This window comes from Phyllopteryx taeniolatus, chromosome 4 (assembly GCF_024500385.1).
Source record: "Phyllopteryx taeniolatus isolate TA_2022b chromosome 4, UOR_Ptae_1.2, whole genome shotgun sequence".
Classification (NCBI taxonomy): Eukaryota; Metazoa; Chordata; class Actinopteri; order Syngnathiformes; family Syngnathidae; genus Phyllopteryx; species Phyllopteryx taeniolatus.
The window spans coordinates 12,811,134-12,830,690 of record NC_084505.1 but is presented as its reverse complement, the minus strand read 5'-3'; the positions used below and the strand labels follow the sequence as shown (position 1 = coordinate 12,830,690).

Sequence of the window (19,557 nt, the reverse complement as noted above, 5' to 3'; positions counted from 1 at the left end):
TAGACTGGACATCTGCCAATCCCAGTCATGTGAATACGTGTACCACTTATTTTCTCTATGCAGGTGCAGATATAAACCATTGGGTATTGGGCAGGCAGCTGTGGTCCAATGGTTAAGATCATCACCTGCCACCGTGAGGGACCTAGGTTCAAGACCCTGACTGGACCATCCGCCAACATCCCCCGGATACTGAAAATGTGCTTCAGCTGCAACCTGCTCCAGTGTATGTGTTCACATACATACATACATATACTCCATACACTAACATGTGTATGTGTTCACTGTAATGGGTTAAATGCAGAGAACAAATTTCGTGTGCATGCATGCATGTTCATGACAATAGAAGGTGATTCTGATTCTAAACAGCAGCAGACAAAATAGATACATCAATATGATCATACGCTTCTGTGGCCAGAACATGTAACCTCCACTTGCACTGCTTGCTAGTATTTTTTTTTCTTTTTCTGGTCTTTCTTCTCAGCAGGGAACCAGAGACAGTGGAATACCAACTACCCGCTAAGTCACAAACTCATCTTTTCTACCACTAGACATGCACACATGTACACTTTGGGTTGATGTATCTTTGCGTCAGGTGGGTTGGGGGAAATCGCCTTTTAATAATACGCCTGTGTCCACAACAATCCCCTGGAGGGAAACTATCACACAACACCAGAGTTGACCTTACTGACCTGTCAAGGGGCATTATTGTCCTGTGGGCACCATATTTATGTTTTTGCAACGTGAGGGAAACGCCAGATGGCGTGGTTGTTTTACACAAATGGACCAAAATGAATGGAGGTGAATTGTAGTTGATGTTTGCTCAAGCTGACCTTTGTCCCAAAAGTTGTTACATCTCAATGTGTGTGTGTGTGTGTTTAAAACTCTGCGCCTCTCACAAACCCCTGGCCCCAGCCTGACCCCCTCGTGAAATTGGTCTAGAACCACCACTGCGTACAGCATGTTAACACCTTAAATTTTCATCAGCTCATCTTCTACTAAGAAATAGAAATTACCAGGCAAAACACTGAACTTTCCAACTTCTTCTCCATTGTCTTTATTAGGACGCCAGGCTGTTTACCAAGAAGAGCAGGAAAAACTCCCGCAGGTGACGCAGTGCTTACTCACACGCGCACGCACATGCACACACACATTGTATTCTAAAACCTGATAATGCTGAGAGGAAGACTATAAATTACCTGAAGATAAACTTATTCGATGCATTTGCATATTTTCAAAAGCAACAAAGAGCAGTGGAGAGAAATACACAACATTTCAGAAACACAGTAAGCCTATATACTGTAAATAACATTTATTATAATTGGCTACTGTTGCAGGCTTGCTTGGATTTGTGTTGTAGTAAGGTTAACTAATGTTGGGTAAAAAAAATAATAATATATATATATATATATATATATATACAATCATCTCACGCTGCTTGCTCTGACAGGCAGCTATCGTAATTCATAGAGTTGGCTAAAAAAAATTTTTGACCAGAAGTATTTCCTTTATAGTTTGTAGTTCTGATTGCCTCTTGCCAACTGGATGGTCAATTTTTGCTGGGCTCTACAAAATGCACTAAAGGATTGCATAGAATATTGAACTGTGACACGCATTAGTTCCGTCTTTGGCATCAGTGCAATATAAAAAATGTAATATTTACAGTACGTACTTTAGCACCGGGAGAAATGGACGCAGACTTCCCAGGATCCCTAGCGGCATGTTGCACATACAGTAATTATATGTAAATTGTAATGTTAGACGTCTTTGTCTTTCCCCATAATAATACTGTAATTGTCTGTGTTTTACTCACCTGTTGTTTTCTGTTTTCTTGTGTTGTTGTATAGTTCAGTGATTCTCAACTGATGGACTCAAAAGTGGGTCACGGACCCATTTTGGGTGGGTCGTGGACTGCTAGTAAAAAATTACATGTATTCTTATTTTGACTTTTCCACTACAGTAGAGTGGCGTGCCAAGACAGTTCCCACATGGAACATATTAGGTACGCGACAAAAACTGTAGCTGCCTCGCGCATTAGCCTCTAGTTTACTTCATGAATAAACACATTGCAGCTCAGCCTCTGGCTTGCCGACATCATGGCGAGCAATATTCTTTTGCGGTACATTAAAATAATTTGAAACGGTGTTTGAAAAGATAATAAACTATACATGTATTTTCAGAGGCTTTTTTAAAAAATAAAATAAAACATCTTCCTTATTATTATTAACTTCTATAAGAGTGTGTCGTGACTTTGCAACAATAGAAAATGCAGGTCAACAATAGTTGAGAAATGCTGGTGTAGTTTGTGCTCTGTGTAGTTACTCCTCGCTCGTTTTCATTGTGCGGCATGTGTTTGTTAGTGCGCATGACCCACTGATGCTGCTATCTTACTACAGTACTGCATAGTAACAGTACTTCATTTCATGTCTTACCAAATTATTAATTAGTGTCCTTTGTGCTAATGTTGTTTACATGTTCGATTGTAGCATGTATTTTGAGTAACTACTGTATCAATGAATCATGTGTAACTACACTATTAATGTACTATGTGCTGTACTAATCTATTATTTGTGAACCCCAGGAAGATTTGCACACTACTAAGGCACAAGATAATGGGGATGTCTGCAGTTTGAGAAAGTTATTGATATTTTCACCAAAATACTTGGTCTAGAACACCAAAAATAGTCAATATCCAAAGTAATTTAGCAGATGATTGCCAGCACTGGGTGAAATTGCGATTATCCAATGATTTTGAGTTTGTAACTACAACGGATGTCGCCAACCTAACTAAGCTAGCTACCTTTAAACAACAAACAGTGGCGGGCTGAGCTCAAGCCATCTCATTTTCTGGGACTCGCTGAGAGCAAGCGCAACCTCAGATTTACTTCAAACTTAACAGAAAACAAGAAACATAATAGTGAATCACGTCCATATATTTTTTTTTTGTATCCAAATTCTATAAATGTGTGATTTTTTAATCCAAAACACTTTTTGCTGTCAGATTAGCTGTGTAACAACCACGAGGAACATTTTCATCTTTGTCAAGGCTTTGAATAAACACTAACATAACATTCACGAAAACACAGCCCATAATAATAAGTGTTCCTGTAGAAGTCATTGCCTCCGATCAAATAAGAGGTCCATCCACGTTCTTTTAATCGTTGTCGTTCTCCAATCACTTTCACTTTTTGCAGTCAAATTTGCGCTGACACAAACGTGAATTCTTCGGTAATTCAATCGACAACAAACAGAGCTTCCAAAATTAGCAGTAACAATTACGAGATCTTAAAATGCATGAGCGGTGCATAAGTAGCCATGTGGCTCCTTTGAAAATGGTCAATAAAAAGGTGGAATGGAAGCAAGTTAGGCTTTGCGGATACATGTTAAGAAATCTAACTTTTTTCAAAATGAGAGATAGCCGGACTGGTGTCCGTAATGGTACTCATATTAGTCATGGTGAACAAAGAATTCAACCAGGCTTGAGGCACGCTGTCCTCATTCCTGTCTTGCATTTGGAGACGAGAATGCTGATCGCTGAGCTAAAAGGTCCTGTTATTTACCCATAAAATATTACATGGACTAGCACCCTTTTATCTCTGACTTAGTTGTACCATATGTTCCGTCCCAAAACCTACGCTCCCAAAACGGTGGTCTTTTGGTGACTCCTGGAGCCAGAAAGAAGTCGGCAAGCTCTTGAGAATTTTCTATTTGGGCTCCAGTACTCTAGAATGCCCTACCCACAGATATTAGAGCTGCTACCACGGTAGAAATGTTTGAAAAAAATACGTATTTCTACTCTTTGGCATTTAGTTAAAGTACATGAAGGCCTGTTTTACTGCTGCTTGTCCTAGCTCCTCACCCCTGAATCTGAGGGTGCTGCTGTTTGGGGTCTGAATAGCCCATTCGCCATCCATTGCAGCCTGGTCATCCTGGAAGGGGGATTATCCCCATCTGCGGTCACTTTTCAAGGTTTCTTTTTCTTTTTGGGGGATTTTGAGTTTTTCCTTGCCCGAATGGCGGGTTTAGATTAGGGGACGTCATCAATCATTGCCAAATGTGAGCCTGTGAATCCCTTTGAGACTCTTTTGTGATTACGGGCTATATAAAAAAACTTGACACAATGACGGCATGGAATCGATCAGTAGGGGGCCCGTTGGCACGCAGAAAAGTGTCACTGGTTACACCTGACTGCCCAACTGTATCCCCACTCCACCAACACTGAGTCCTCTATAGTTCATACAAATAAGAAGACGCTGCTCATGGAATTACGTGCGCACGTTTTGGCTGATGCCGTTTTGCAGGCCAATGTCATGCTGACTTTAAATTGATCCTACGGGCTGGACAAAATTGATGCACGGGCCGGAAGTGGCCTGCAGGCCTGGAGCTTGACCTGTCTGCCCTATACCTTGCAGTATATGGGAGCCTCCATGCTGGGAGGTGTGTTCGGGCTGCCTGTGGGGATGTCATCCTGCATTTTCCCTGGACCAGAGAGGAGTTCAAGGGGTCTCTGCATCCTCTGTGACTGCGGGCTGTGGCACCTCCCAGTGTGGATGGCGCTCACAGGTTGTCTTTCCTTGCCCAGGATCCTCAGTGCTCTGCCATGTCTCAATACTATTAGTCAATACGCGCTACTATATGTTCGTGTGTACGTGCGGGTGTCTGTGTTCGTATGGGTGTTTTTGCATTTATATGTAGGGATGTTAGGGGTGGGTTTTTGTATATTTCCTACTATTTTAATTGTCTATTTTTATCTCAATGGAGCACTTGTGGTTGCATTCTGTGCTAGCCCGCACAGAATGCCGCCCTGGCCGGCTGCCCATATCGCCATCCCCATATCAGAAACCGCGACTACTACTTTTTTTCAATGTTTTCAGCAATAATGGAGTGTAACTCAAACCAACACAACTCTGTTACTCATATTGTATTATCAGGAAAGCAAATATTGATATTAATATTTGCTTTAGCTAGCATGTCTTCTTGAACAAAAACCCTAACATTAGCATTGATTTGCAACCCTGTTACTATAATAAGAGTAACGTGGTTGCATCTCCTTTAAAAAAGGAGAATCTATTATCTATAATGCAATCCAGTTGTTATTTATTTATTTTTAACTTAAATGTCTAAAATGTATCTGAATCGTTTTTTTTCCAGAATGAGAGAAAGAGTTGATCAAAAAGGTTTCCATTCTGCTTAGAAGTGTAGGTGCCATCCCCACAATATTAGGCAGCAATACGCTTTCAACATTGAAGTGGACCACTGACAGCCTCGCCAGCCAACGAGATGATATTCCCACAGGTCTGAGTGAGGGACAATGGTTATCGGTACTTTATTTGCTTTAGTGAGCCACAAAAATAATATGATGTGGCAGGCCTACACTGGCCCCCGGGCTTTGATTTTGACAGGGTGTTCAAGTGCAAATTTATCAGTGCGGGCGTGAATATAAAAGTATCTGGCTCCTTTAATATATCAAGTATGCTATCAGAGACCACTGATGCCGATTTTCCTTTTGCCTATTACCATTGACCTATCTGTATATCTGTTTAGCTGTCTTAGATGAGTAGTATTGTGTATTTAGTTTGTATTTAGTGTATTTAAAGTGTATTTATAGTGTATTACTGTATTTATTCTAATTCTGTCAACTATTGTGTTTTCTGAGGGTCGGTGAGTTAATGCTCGTATAGATACGTATTGACTGTTTTTTTTCACGCACATTTCAAAATCTTTTGCTTTATATCTCCCTCACCCCTCTACTCATCCTTCTGCAGACCCTCCACACTCCCTTAGTGGACCCCTCCTCCTTCCATCTTCTTCCTGTAACCCTACAATAACACAGCTAGTGGCCTCAGTAAGTGCTGTTTTCCTGCCCAGACCCATGGAACCTCCCCATAACCAAACAGAAGCCAAGCTCATTTTACCTTCACCCGACCCAAACTGGACCCGTCCTGGCCAGGCAAATACAGAAGAATATGTTTCATGAGTAAGAACAAAGTGGTCCATCAGGGCAGCTCCACTCACCCTTCAGATAAGAAAATGTCCTTGTTTATATATAGGCAGGTCATTTTCTTCTACAACTTTTCTTATATTCCCTGTAAACGTGTCTTTGGGATATTAAAACAGCCTCATTGAAGTCAATAATCACCAATGGCTGCCAATGCAACAAGCACAAGAAAGACTTCACAGCTATAATTCAGTTTTATACTATCAGTTGAGGTTTATAATTTTAATGTAGATCCCTGTTCAAGCACACAAGCAGGTTGTGTAAACATACAGTACACTGATTTTGTCTTTCTGATTAGTTTTAACTGACAGATGCTAGATGAAGCCGAGACTTCTTTCGATTATATGTTGAAGAGCTAACGTACCTTAAATGACTGCAGTTCGTCAACATAACCGACTTGAGAGGACAAATGCTCTCATTCAATGGCCTCCTGCGCTTTGGAGAGATGTTCTCTATAGGAAAGAGTCCCGGTTTTCCCTGTACAAGGCAGATGGCAGACAGTGCGCCTGACATAATGTGGGTGAGCGCTGTGCTGATGTCAATGTTGTGTATCGAATGACCCATGGTGGCAATGAGGTTATGGTATGGACAACAAGCATAGGTGGAATTTTGAATGCGCAGCGCTACAGTGACGAGATCCTGAGGAGCATTGTTGTGTCATTCATGGAGGACCATCACCTCATGGTGCGGCATGATAATACACGGCCCCGTGTTGCAAGGATCTGTCAATTATTATTTTGATCAATTATTCTGATCTGAATAATTAACTGGACATTTTACCCATTGAGCATGTTTGAGATATTCCAGTTCCTGCCAATATCCAGTAGCTTTGCACAGCGATTGAAGAGCAGATAAACATTGGTCACAATAACCAACCTGATTATCTCTATGCGAAGGAGATGTGTTGCACTACGTGTAGCAAATGGTGGTCACACCAGATACCGAATGGTTTTCTGGTTTTAGAGTGGCTTTTTATTGCGTACAGCCTAAGGCACGTGTGCAATAATCATCCTGCCTATACAGCATCTTGATATGCCACACCTGTGAGGTGGATGCATTTTCTCGGCAAAGGAGAAGTGCTCATTAAACGCTGCCGCACATTGAGCGACGCGGCTGAACACGACTGAACTGCCACGCAGTGTGCGTGGCTGGGCAGCTGTTTTCATGAACGACCGATCAGTCGGCCACTGCTTTGGCTGAACCTGTCGCCAGCCAATCACATGGCACATTTAAACAAACAAACATTCGCGCACACATTCACACCTACGGGCAATTTAGTCTTCAATGAACCTAGCATGCATGTTTTTGGGATGTGGGAGGAAACCGGAGTGCCCGGAGAAATCCCACGCAGGCACGGGGAGAAGATGCAAACACCACAGAGGCGGGGGCTGGGATTGAACCCCGGTCCTCAGAACTGTGAGGCAGACGCTCTAACCAGTTGTACACCGTGCCGCCCATAAAAAAACATTTTTTTTTTTTTTTTTACATTCCCTATAATAATAATCATCATACATTATGATTATTATTATGATGGAATCTATTTTACAATTCAGTGCAGTTTTCATCATTTCAAAACGTAACAAAACAGTTGTGGTTTTCTTTTGGGGGTGCTGGATCGGGTGAATGGCATTTCAATTGATTTAATATGAGGTTAAATTTGCGTTAAGAGCTCCGTCGCGGAACTAATTAAACTCGTAAGTCAATGTATCACTGTGTATATATTGTACTTTTTGGTGCCCTTTTTGGGGGGAAAATATCGTAAGACACGTGCCTTGTTTGCGAAACTCTGCATTATGAGTAGGAGAGCTCAGTGGTGGTTTGCGGAACTGCATAAATTAGAACGCGGAGGAGGAGCAGGAGGTGAGAGGAAGTTCCAAAACTTTTTTTTTTTTCCTTCAGGGAAAGATTCGTTGGAGACGCTCCGTTAGATTTTCAGAGGAACGGGGAAAGCAGGCGAATCTTTGGAGAAATACGCGCAGATCAGCTCGTCCAAAATTGGCTCCTTCTTAACTTTGGGCTCTCCTCACATGAAATCCGAGGCCAGAAAAAGCGTGTTTGCTTTGGTCCTTCCCAGCTTGAGAGGACTTCCACCATCAGAGGCGATGAGATGTGAGTGAGCTATGCCTTGTGGAAATGGAGCGACTGTAACCCAGCGAAAACATGGCGTCTGTGGGCCCGGCTTCTACTTCTTGTCCAGCCTGCTGCTGGTGGCCCTGTGCTGTTTGGAGTCGTGGAGCCTCGGCTCGCAGACGGCGGCCGGCAGGGGCTGCACACCCTGTCCCGTTAACTGCAGCTGCACGCCCGCGGGGTCCCAGCAGAGCTGCGTGGTCAACTGCTCCAACGTCGGCCTGGAGAGGGCCCCTGGAGCGGCAGAAATGCCGCTGGTCACCAGTGTGCTGTGAGTCCAATCAATCATACAACGCTATATTGTTTAGATTGTTTTTGGAAATTCAACTTCCAATGGGTTTGCTTCATCATTTCATTTCCCTTGTCGTCGTCGTCGTCGTCGTCGTCATCATCATCACATTATTATTATTGTTTCATAATTTATACCACATTACAAGTTCACTACTGTAGCTATTGTTTTGCTTAGGATCCACAACCAAAAATAGCGGTGCTGGCGTTGAACCTATTATAAACATGAATTTTGCTACCCTTTTGACGATCAATCAATGATTTCCAAGTGAAACCAAAAAATTCCCCCCCCCCTCCCCCTCTATTTCCCAAAATAACTAATGTGCTGCGAAACATCATCAGGTGTGCTGCGTGAAATTATTCAGTGTCGCTTCGTTGGTCTGAAAATGACTGTTTATTTACTCCAAATAATGTATCTTTCATCATCTAACAATGCCACCGACTTATAGTGACAGGGAGAAAATTCAAATGCTATTCCACTAGATGGCAGAAGATACAATTAATGTGTTGCGGCCAGTCACACAACAGAATAATAGCTTTTTGTAAACAGGCACAGATTTCACATTCAGTCAGTTTGTGAGTAAATTGAGGCGAGATCATCATTATTTCAGTGTACATACATTTTGCAACATTTTGGTTTGGTGATGTGACATTTTTCTAATGTAAACTATATGGCCTGGGGTCAAAAAGGTTGTGAAACACACTATGTATTCTGGACTGACAGTTTTGTTAAAATTCCAATGTTTCATCAGATTGGAAATGTGCGGCATGAAATTAGAATGCACATTCTTTTGGAGTACAGTAATGTTTTTTTGTGTGAATGAGCCCTCTATTAGAGGTCATAATGGCAGAGTCTGTATTTTTTGGTGTGTGCATGCATTTGTCTTCTTGTGGTACTTCAGTCACCAGAAAAGTGAAACTGGACTTTGTGGTGTGGATCAGCTTGCCGCTCTCTAGCGCTGCTGCACCAAGAACATTCTGTTCTGAGCAGACGCAAGCCACATGTTGTCAATTATTTATTTCCCTTCTCATTTAACTTGACCGTTTAGCATGTATATACAGAAACTTCATGCAAAAGCCACCAGAATAAGACGGATGTAAAAGTCTTGACTCTTCTGACTCATTTGACCGTTCATATCCTGCCGCCACCTCACAGACAGGCAGCATCAAATTAAATGATTAAAGTTCATCAGTTGTTCATGTGTACGTGTAGACTGTGGTCATCTGATGTAAAACTCCAGTTATGAAAATATTACAATGCTCTATTTTAGTCATGCGCGGCTTGTGTTAGTTAATCTACTGCATAGTTGGAAAATCCAATTAAAGGACTGTGAATGTGAATGTTGTTGTTTAATCCCCCCCATGCAATTTTTTGCGAGCGTAACTTAACTCCATTACCTCCTTTTGTCCACAATTATGTAGTTTTAAAGTTGTGTAATGGTCCAACTGAAGTATTCAGATGTAATTTTATGTATTGCATGTTTTGAAAGCAGCTCGTTTGTTCACGAATAAGCGTTTTATATTCAAATCACACTCCTTGTTTTTTCCTTAACCCAATCCCCCATGTATGGTGATGTTAAGATGCAGTTACATTCATTTAAGTACAGCATTTAGGAAAAGTAAAAAAAACTGAATACATTTAAACACGTGCATGCCTGTTGTTATGCTTTGCTTTTATTTGAACATGTTTCCTTTGTCCATCCATCTATTTTCTACACTGCTTTATCATCACCAGGGTCGCGGGTATGCTGGAGCCTATCCCAGCTAACTGATTGCCAGCCAATCGCAGGGAACATATAGACAAACATTAGCAAACAAGCATTCACTGACATTCGCACCTAAGGGTAATTTAGAGTCTTCAGTTAACCTACAATACGTGTTTTTGGAATGTGGAAGGAAATCGGGAGTGCCCAGAGAAAACCCACGCAAACATGGGGAGAACATGCAAACTTCACACGGCCTTAGTCCAGATAGCAGCCCATGACCTCTGAACTGTGAGGCGGTTGTGCTAACCACTGTTTATTTAAAGTTAATATATATTAACGAGATGAAGACTGTCAACCTGCAAAGACAAAAAAGTCAGTTTGAGTTCTGCACTGTAGTTAGTTTATAATTGAAGGCTCCATGTGCATGTGCAAACTGTTTGCAATACACCACACAAACATGGTTCAGTAGCACCAAATGACTGTGTTTATGTCATTATTATTAAATGCAGTGAGGATTAAATATGATTTCACTGCCTACGATTGATTAATAAAATCATAATTGTTTTACAGAAAAGCATATAAATAGGCTCTTTATTACTGTGGATTACCGGTAATTTTCCAAATGTTCATGGGACAGGCTGGTGAGCAGTCTCGAAAAAGAGTGCTTGGTGTCTACAGCAGTGCTTGCAACTCTGTGAGGAAGTGGATTTGCATAATAGTCCTTTGAACTAGCGTTAACATATACATACAACAATCACCACGGTCTATTAATGTTCAAGAGGTGCAAATGGCATGTCACTGATGGTCTCGTGGTTCACTTAGTTGGCTTCTGTGCAGGCAGCATGGGTTCAGTTCCCACTCGGTAACAGTGTGAATTTGAATGGTTTTCTGTCTCTATGTGCCTTGTGATTGATTAGGTCCAAGTTCTTTGTGATGAGATTAGGTTGTCCAGAATAAGCGTGTTGGAAAATGGTTCCCTGCTATTGGTGGGGATAAGGGCCAAGCCCCACCGCTAATAGCAAATTTCTGTGAATAACTGCCTTTTTTTTCTAAAAGTGATTAGAATTGGTGATATTAATTGCTTAAACCAAAACTATGATCCCAAAACATTTTGATAACATTTCAAAGACATACAAACATTGAAAACATTGCTGTCTCCTTCATAATACAATACTGTTAACAGCTTACAGCTAAGCATGTAGATACACAATGTACAGACAGTACCTTTACATACACGTCAACAGTTCTGATAATGTTGATGATTAGAGCTGTCCACAAATCGGTGGTGACTCAAATTAGGATTCGAGTGGGCCTGAAAAAGTGATCTTCGATTCAGCATTTTTGAACCCAAATCAGAACAAATCTTAGAAAAACACTAGTTACTTTATTCCGATGAGCTTAAAAAATACAATATTAATTTTTAGTTGAGCAACACCGTTTTGACTTGCGCATACAGTAGTTTCTGCACATGTAGTTCGCTTTTTACAAAGTGATCAAGGATCACAAATGCAAATAGCCATAGCCCTCCATTGATGCGATGATCTCTGCGGAAGGAGGCATCCGATAGCCAAGCCCGACGATTTGCACGGATGTACATGGCAGCGCCGCAACCGGAAAGGAGCCGTCACTCGAGGGGGAGGGCGTCCGTGGCAAAGTGAATGGGAGCAAGCTTGAGCAGGATCCAACACAGCGTGGCAGAGGATGTATGCTACCCAGCTAGCCAGCCAGCTAGCTGCCTAGCTAGCTTGAAAGGAGGCAGCTGGTCCAAGCCAACGAGGACTTACGGCACCAAGACAGGTGCAAACCTAACCTACCTTTGGCCCTTTATCTGGGTTGGAGTAAGCCATTTAATCCTAAAAAGGAATACTTTTCCCGAGGGACAAGTGGCAACCAAAACGCGCCAGCATAATCTCTTTCTGGTTCAATAGCTAGTTTTCAAACAATCAAACTGGATTTTTCATTTGACAGGGCTGTACAGCAAGTTTTTCAGTTGGCCATACCAGCACATGATTTGGTCGCACCCTTTTTGGGGAGGTACAGCATGACCATATATATATATATATATATATATATATATATAATATATATGGAAAAATTGCATTTGAAATCATGACTAAACAATGATGAATTGTTAAAAATAAATGCGTACCTGATCAACACTAGTCTTGCATGATGAAAATTGTCTGGAAAGCTGATCACCAGCCAAAACTTCATGCCAATTGCAAAATATGTTTTATTTTAATTTGTGTATGAACTGTAGTTTAAACACATTTACATACATAAAAATAATTACTTAATGTATGAAATTCACATTTTAAACAACAAAAATAGTATTAGGATTTGGTGCATACAGCATAAAAACATTTTTAAAAAGTAGTAGTATAGAACTGTTTCGAAAATTTTGTTCCTATCATGAAGTTAAATATGGTTTCCAAAATATCAGAAACACCCATCAGTATGATGTAGTGCAACTCCACCTCACTGTAAACTACGGTATTAATACCAGTCTGTCACTGTCAGTCAAAACTGAGGAGTTATATATTTGTAAAGCCTGGATTTTTGAGACTGGTTTTCTATGTGATGACCTGTGAGATGAGATAGTCCAGGGTGTACCAAATGGAATAGCCTGTTAAACATATCGTACATTTCTGATTGCTGTTCTTAATTGTAGAGCATGATTATGAAGAAAAAGTAGTCCCAAGAGAATCCATGTGTGAATCATTGTGGTACTAAACATTATGTGAACGATCTTTAAACTCTGCGGAAAGATGGATGGATGGATAGATAGATAGAAGGATGGATGGACAGACTGACGGGCGGACAGATGGATGGATAGATTAGGTGTGGAACGGTTCATAAAATCCACGGTTTTGTTTGTATCTGAATTTTGTGGTCAGTTTTCGGTTTAGTTTGCAACGTGTTTACGCTTCGTAAAATAAATTATTCTTGTATCAACTATTTTTTACATTTACTTTTAAAAAATGTACGAGTATATCTTCACAACATTATTATTTTTTATTTTTGTATTGTTATTTAAATAGTTTCTTATTATTCAGAAATATATATTTGGTGTTCTATGTCAGTGGCATATAGTGATAGGCAAAACAAATGTTCCATTGGCTGGCAAAAGGTACAATAAAACTGGATCCACTGTTGCCATTCATACAACAGAATAGGTCATGGCTTGCTGCAAAAATATCAGCTTTGTTAAATTAAACAACTTTGATACTTATGACATTTTTGTTTGGTGGTTTACTGTTGGGCGGCACGGTGAGGGACTGGTTAGAGCGTCTGCCTCACAGTTCAATCCCTGGCCCCGCCTGTGTGGAGTTTGCATGTTCACCCCGTGCCTGCGTGGATTTTCTCCGGGCACTCCGGTTTCCTCCCACATCCCAAAAACATGCATGGTAGGTTAATTGACAACTCTAAATTGCCCGTAGGTGTGAATGTGAGTGTGAATGGTTGTTTGTTTCTATGTGCCCTGCGATTGGCTGGCGACCAATTCAGGGTGTACCCCACCTCCCGCCCGAAGATAGCTGGGATAGGCTCCAGCAGCTCTCGACCCCAGTGAGGATAAGAGGTAAAGAAAATGTATGGATGGATGGGCTTCTTTGTAGCACATCTGCCTTACAGTTTGGAGGACCTGAGTTCAAATCCGGTCTCACTTGTGTGGAGTTTGCATGTTCTCCCTGTGCCTGCATGGATTTTCTACGGGTACTCCGGTTTCCTCCCACATCTTAAAAACATGCATGGTAGGTTAATTGAAGACTCTAAATTCACGGGCGTTGGTGTGAATTTGAGTGCGAATGGTTGGCCTGAACTGGCGACCAGTTCAGGGTGTACCCCCCTTCTCATCCAAAGATAGTTGGGATAGGCTCCAGCACACCCTCGTGAGGATAAGCGGTTCGGATAATGGATGGATGATGGATGGGCTATATTTGTACAGCAATAACAAGACAATTGACTTTTTTCTTTAAAATATATACATTTTGCTGTGACAATCTCATTTGATGTTACACAGTAAGAGGGGCTTTCCCACCGCAGGAACCTTCCTAGCTACCTCGGTAGCTTGATTTCCCCCAGTGTCCCCACTGAAAAAAATGACCAGGGTACGGAAGGCTCCCCTGGATTATTTAGTTCCTCCAGGCGGGTAGGGTCTTCCAAGAGCTACCAGGAAGGCTTTAAGGAGGCAGGCTGTGCTGACGAATGTTGATTGGTTAACAGACCTCTGTAGGCATTTACTTTTTCATTCACAGAGGCACCATTATGCCGCATCCCGCCAGGCTAGAACTAAAAGGATTAAAATACATTGAAAAGTAAAACTTCTGAACGCCGATATTTACGTTTTCCCGCTGAGCTGGTGAACAAGGAGCAGCAAATTTCAAGATTTGAAATTTAGATTAAGATATAAAATAAGTCATTAACTTGAAAGTATGAAATACCGGCATTTTTTTTAGATCCAGTACGTGTCAGTATTGAGCAACATCAGCCTCATTTGCTTAAGATAACCTGAACTAATAAGTACAATGAAAACACAAACCACACGGGCCACAGGAACCTTTTGCTACCAGGAACCCCTGCTACCAGGAACTCAAAGTTCCTGGGCTGGTTTGTGGAATAGCCCCTATAGTTTGAATATGAGGTCACATGCACATTATGTTCTTATATCATACACCCCCTGCCAAAATTCATAATCTGCATTTATCAAAACAATGTGGAGCATGACTAAAATGTCCCCAGATTTGTGTTTAAGTGTATGTTCGTCTACACATGCATCTAGGATAGGGATGTCCAGAGCCAACTTTTTCACTTCCAATCCAATGCCAATATTGAAGCCTTGAGTTTTGGCCAATACAGATATTGGTCCGATCCAATATGAGCAATAATCATACACACTTATTTTGTAGTATGGAATATTAGAAAAGGCTTGATGAAGTGATATTACTCAAACAGCGACCAATAATCAGCAGCAGTAGGTATGACAAAAACTGACACATTTATTCTTATCCAACGGGTTACATAAAGGAACGTTAAACATAGGAATGACTACAATTTAATAAAATAAATAAAAAATTATTTTCGGAAATCTGAAAAATAACTCAAATTAAACCAATAATAACAATATATATATATATATATTTAAATTACAATGTAATCACTGCTGATGAAAAATAAGCATATTCTACAATTTATTAAATGCAAAATAAATTAGAAAACCTTTAAAAATCACCTAAAAATTATAAATACAAATTATACTTTTAAACTGCAAAATAACAATTTAGTAAAATTCAGTTACTCTTTACTGTCAGTGTATGGTGAGAAAAGCATTTGGTTTCTCCAAATGTGCAGCTATGCATCTGGGGTATAGTTTTATTGATAATGTCGCGGCGGATCATAATAATGTAGTGAGGCTATAGTGTGCTTGTACTGTCCCAGTTTGTGTGTGCCTTTTGGGATTTTCTGTTCCTGCTGTGCATGTATTGACCTCTGAGGGGAAGTGTAGTGCACCCAATGAGATACACACTTGCAGTAACAAACGAAGTAGAAGTCACAATCGAATCTTGTTAATATAACTTGTTTTTCACAGAGTTTGAAGAATATATGCCATAGAGTATTGTTATATTGCCTGTTTGCATGTGTTTATACAGTATTTGTGTACCAATATTCATTATTTTGAGAGAAACGCTAGTTTTCGTTAGCTCGTCAATTGTGTTTTTTATTCATTGTGTGTTAGCTTTGAGCTAGTGAGTTTTGTCAACAAAAACTAAGAAAGAAAGGAAGTGATTTAGTTGAATATTCAGTAGCTGTAATTCTTTTGTTATGCGAGTTTAGTTTTACAGTGAACTTCAACTGGCGTTTTCAATAAACAAATTTAAGCAAGAAACATTCACTCTTACTCCTTGCTCCTATGTTAGCACCTTAGCAAGCTGTTGTGATCACGTGGGCTCTGCATGCCGTCCTGGCACTGCTGGATAGAAGTGCTGGAACGGAGCATAAAATGAGCTGCTTGGATAGGAGTGGCAAAATCAGATATTGCAGGGCTCAAAGATTGGATCGGCACACCCCTAATTTAGGATACTCTAAACAAGTCACCAAATTGTTTTTCTAGTCCACCCATCCATTTTCTGTACCGCTTATCTTGTTCAGCATCACCGGGAGCTGTAGCCTACAGTCTGGACTGGTCGTTAGTCAATCTCGGGGCATATACTGAGACAGATGACCATTCACAGTATCACTGAGTGATTCATCTGTTGGAGACATTACGTGATTCACTTACACAAGGGAAGACTTGTTAAGCATCAGGGAGTCTACCCCGGACTGTCTTTCACTAAATTTCGCAAATCCACTCAGTTTTTTTCCCTGAGTTACTCACCGGTGCAGCGACTGGGGTCTTTGGCGCATGGAGGCGAAGGCGACGCCACGGAGGGAAGTGAGCCGGCATCCAAGTTAAGTTCCGCAAGAGAGGATACAGATTGGCGTTCCCGTTGCCACCTCGCAAATCTACGCTCCCTACCCAACAAAATAGACAAGCTTCATCTTCTGATAAAGACCAGTAAAGACTTTGGACGTTCCGCCGCCCTGTGCTTTACGGAGACTTTGCTTTGTGAGGCTGTCCACGACGGCGCCGTAATGCTTCCCGTAATGCTTTTGAGTGCATGCATGTTCATGACAATAAAGGTGATTCTTCTTCTTCTTAATTCACTTAATACCAATATACAGGCAAGAACTTAAATGCGCGAAGCCTACAGTGAAAACAGTGAAAAAGTGGACCAATGAAGGAAAGATAGAACTTCGAAGCTGTTTAGACTGCACAGACTGGAATGTCTTTGAAAATTCAGCTGGCAGCCTGGATGAATATATGGACACTGTAACATCTGATATCAGTTTCTGTGAAGAGGTGTGTGTACCAACAAAGTCATTTTGCACATTCAATAACACCAAACTGTGGTTCACTGGCAAACGTAAGCAACTTTGCCATGCTAAAGAGGATACATATTGAAGTGGGGACAGGGCCCTGTATAATCGCACTAGAAACCAGCTGACTAAAGAAATTAACATTGCAAAGAGAAACTATGCAGTAAAGTTAGAGAAACAGTTTAGCGCTAACGACTCTAAATCAGTCTGGCATGCATTACAATCTCTAACCAATTACAGGCGACGATCCCCCCCAATCTGAGAACAATAGTAGACTAGCCGACAACTTGAACACCTTCTATCGCAGATTTGAAAAGGACACTTTCACACCCCACAGCCACCATGCCGCACCAACGACCCCAATCCCACCACGAACAGGATGCAAGACGCACAACAACAAAATATAAACAAAGCGGCAGGCCCAGACCTTCTGTCCCCATCGTGCCTCAAAGTCTGTGCGGACCAGCTCGCTCCAGTCTTCACACAGATCTTCAATAGATCTCTGGAACTATGCGAAGTACCATCCTGTTTCAAACGCTCCACCGTCATCTCAGTCCCCAGGAAACCTGCAATCTCAGGTCTGAATGACTATAGGCCTGTCGCCTTGACATCTGTGGTCATAAAGTCCTTTGAACGGCTCATGCTGGACCATCTCAAGAGCGTCTCAGGTCCCCCTGCAGTTTGCCTACCGAGCAAACAGGTCTGCAGATGATGCAGTCAACATGGGACTGCCCGTCATCATAGAACACCTCGACGGCGCGAGGACCTATGCGAGGATCCTGTTGGTGGACTTCAGCTTTGCGTTCAACACAATCATCCCTGAACTCCTCCAAGCTTCTCCTGCTCAGCATCTCGCCTGCCATCTGCCAGTGGATTTACAGCTTCCTGACAGGCAGGACACAGCAGGTGAAGCTGGGGGACACCACCTCATCTCCACGCACCACCAGCACCGGAGCCCCCCAAGGTTGTGTCCTCTCTCCGCCGCTCTTCTCTCTCGACACAAACGACTGGACCTCAACGCACCCGGCTGTCAAACTCCTGAAATTTGCATATGACACCACAGTCATCGGCCTGTGGTGCGGTCGACACAACCTCGAGGCATCCTTCGCTACAGCTGCCCCTCACGCTGTCCAACTGCCTTGTGTCAACCGTCAAAACCTTCACGTTCCTGGGAATTACAGTCTCTCAGGACCTGAAGTGGGGGTTCAACATCAACTCCATCCTCAAAAAGGCCCAGCAGAGGATGTATTTCCTACCGCTTCTGAGGAAGCATGGCCTGCCACAGGAGCTGTTAAGGCAGTTCTACACAGTGGTCATCGAATCAGTCCTGTGTTCTTCCATCACAGTCTGGTTTGGTCCTGCTAAATAAAAGGACACACTCCGACTGCAACGGACAATCAAAACTGCTGGTAAGCTTGTTGGTACCCCCCTACCCACAGCTTGAGAACTTGCATGGTGCCAGAACTAAGACAAGAGCATGCAAAATCCTCTTGGACCCTCCACATCCTGGTCACCAACTCTCCCAGTGCCTTCCCTCAGGTAGGCGCTTCCAAACAATTCAAACTAAAAGTAGCAGACATTCCAACAGCTTCTTCCCTCTTTCCATTAACTTCTTAAACAGTTAAGTTGCAATTCCATTGCAACATTGCTGCCAATTATTATTTTTTTTGTCTTGAGTTTGCTGTCACATTTCTGTCGGGCCAATTTATATATTACTCGTGCACTCACTGTAGTAGTCTCGCCACGCTGGACTATTTGCATATCTGTTGTTGACCAATACTGGCCACTCATGTTCCTGAGTAGCATCTGCACCATTTGCGCAATCGACTGAGTCGTATCTGCAACATTTGCACAATCGACGTCCCAGATTATCGCACTACTAGTCACTTGAAACTGCATACATTTCTTGAAGTCTCTGCGCCCTTTGCACAATGGTCATTGCACCGGACTATTGCTCTATTTGTCATCCAAACTGCTCTCATTGCTAGAGAACTCTGCATCTTTTTGCACAATTGTCCAAAAAACAAATTCCAGATTTCTAGCAACCTTTTATTGCTCAGTGACTGTTTTTGTCTTTATGTCCCAAAAGTATTCTCTGTCAATTGTCTGTTGTCATACTAGAGCGGCTCCAACTACTGGCGACAAATTCCTTGTGTGTTTTTGATATACTTGGTGAAATAAAGATGATTCTGATTCTGAACTGTGCTGCCTACATTGAAGTCAGCACAGTGGACCACTACACCATCAGTGACACATTTGCCTATTAAAAACACAAGTGCATTTGGCAAAAGAAACATGTTTGACTACTTCTAATAGTCATGGTAGGGGCCTTTTTTTTTTTTTTTTTAAATAAAATGCAGTACAGTAAATTGTTTTAGTAGCAGTATTTATTTCAGTTGTATTTCACTTTGAAGTAAAGCATTTATGTTTAGTCTTTGTATCTCTTTCAAACATTTGTTTAGGTACAATTTTATGTGCAGTCCATTTTTAATGAATCTTTAAATGTTTGTTTTCCTTTATTTAAGC

General features: G+C 41.6%; 1 protein-coding gene across 4 annotated transcripts in view; it reads left to right on the top strand.

Moving 5' to 3' along the window:
• Positions 1–7,844: 7,844 nt before the first annotated feature.
• Positions 7,845–19,557, top strand: part of pkd1a (polycystic kidney disease 1a) — an 87,749-nt gene continuing 76,036 nt past the window's right edge. For 3 of the 4 annotated variants that reach the window (XM_061769598.1, XM_061769597.1, XM_061769596.1), the window contains exon 1: positions 7,850–8,393. In XM_061769598.1, the coding sequence (XP_061625582.1) occupies positions 8,116–8,393 (278 nt within the window). In that variant the 5' untranslated portion in view covers positions 7,850–8,115. Of the gene's footprint in view, positions 8,394–19,557 lie in introns of all 4 variants that reach the window. The other variant, XM_061769599.1, reaches the window with a different exon arrangement.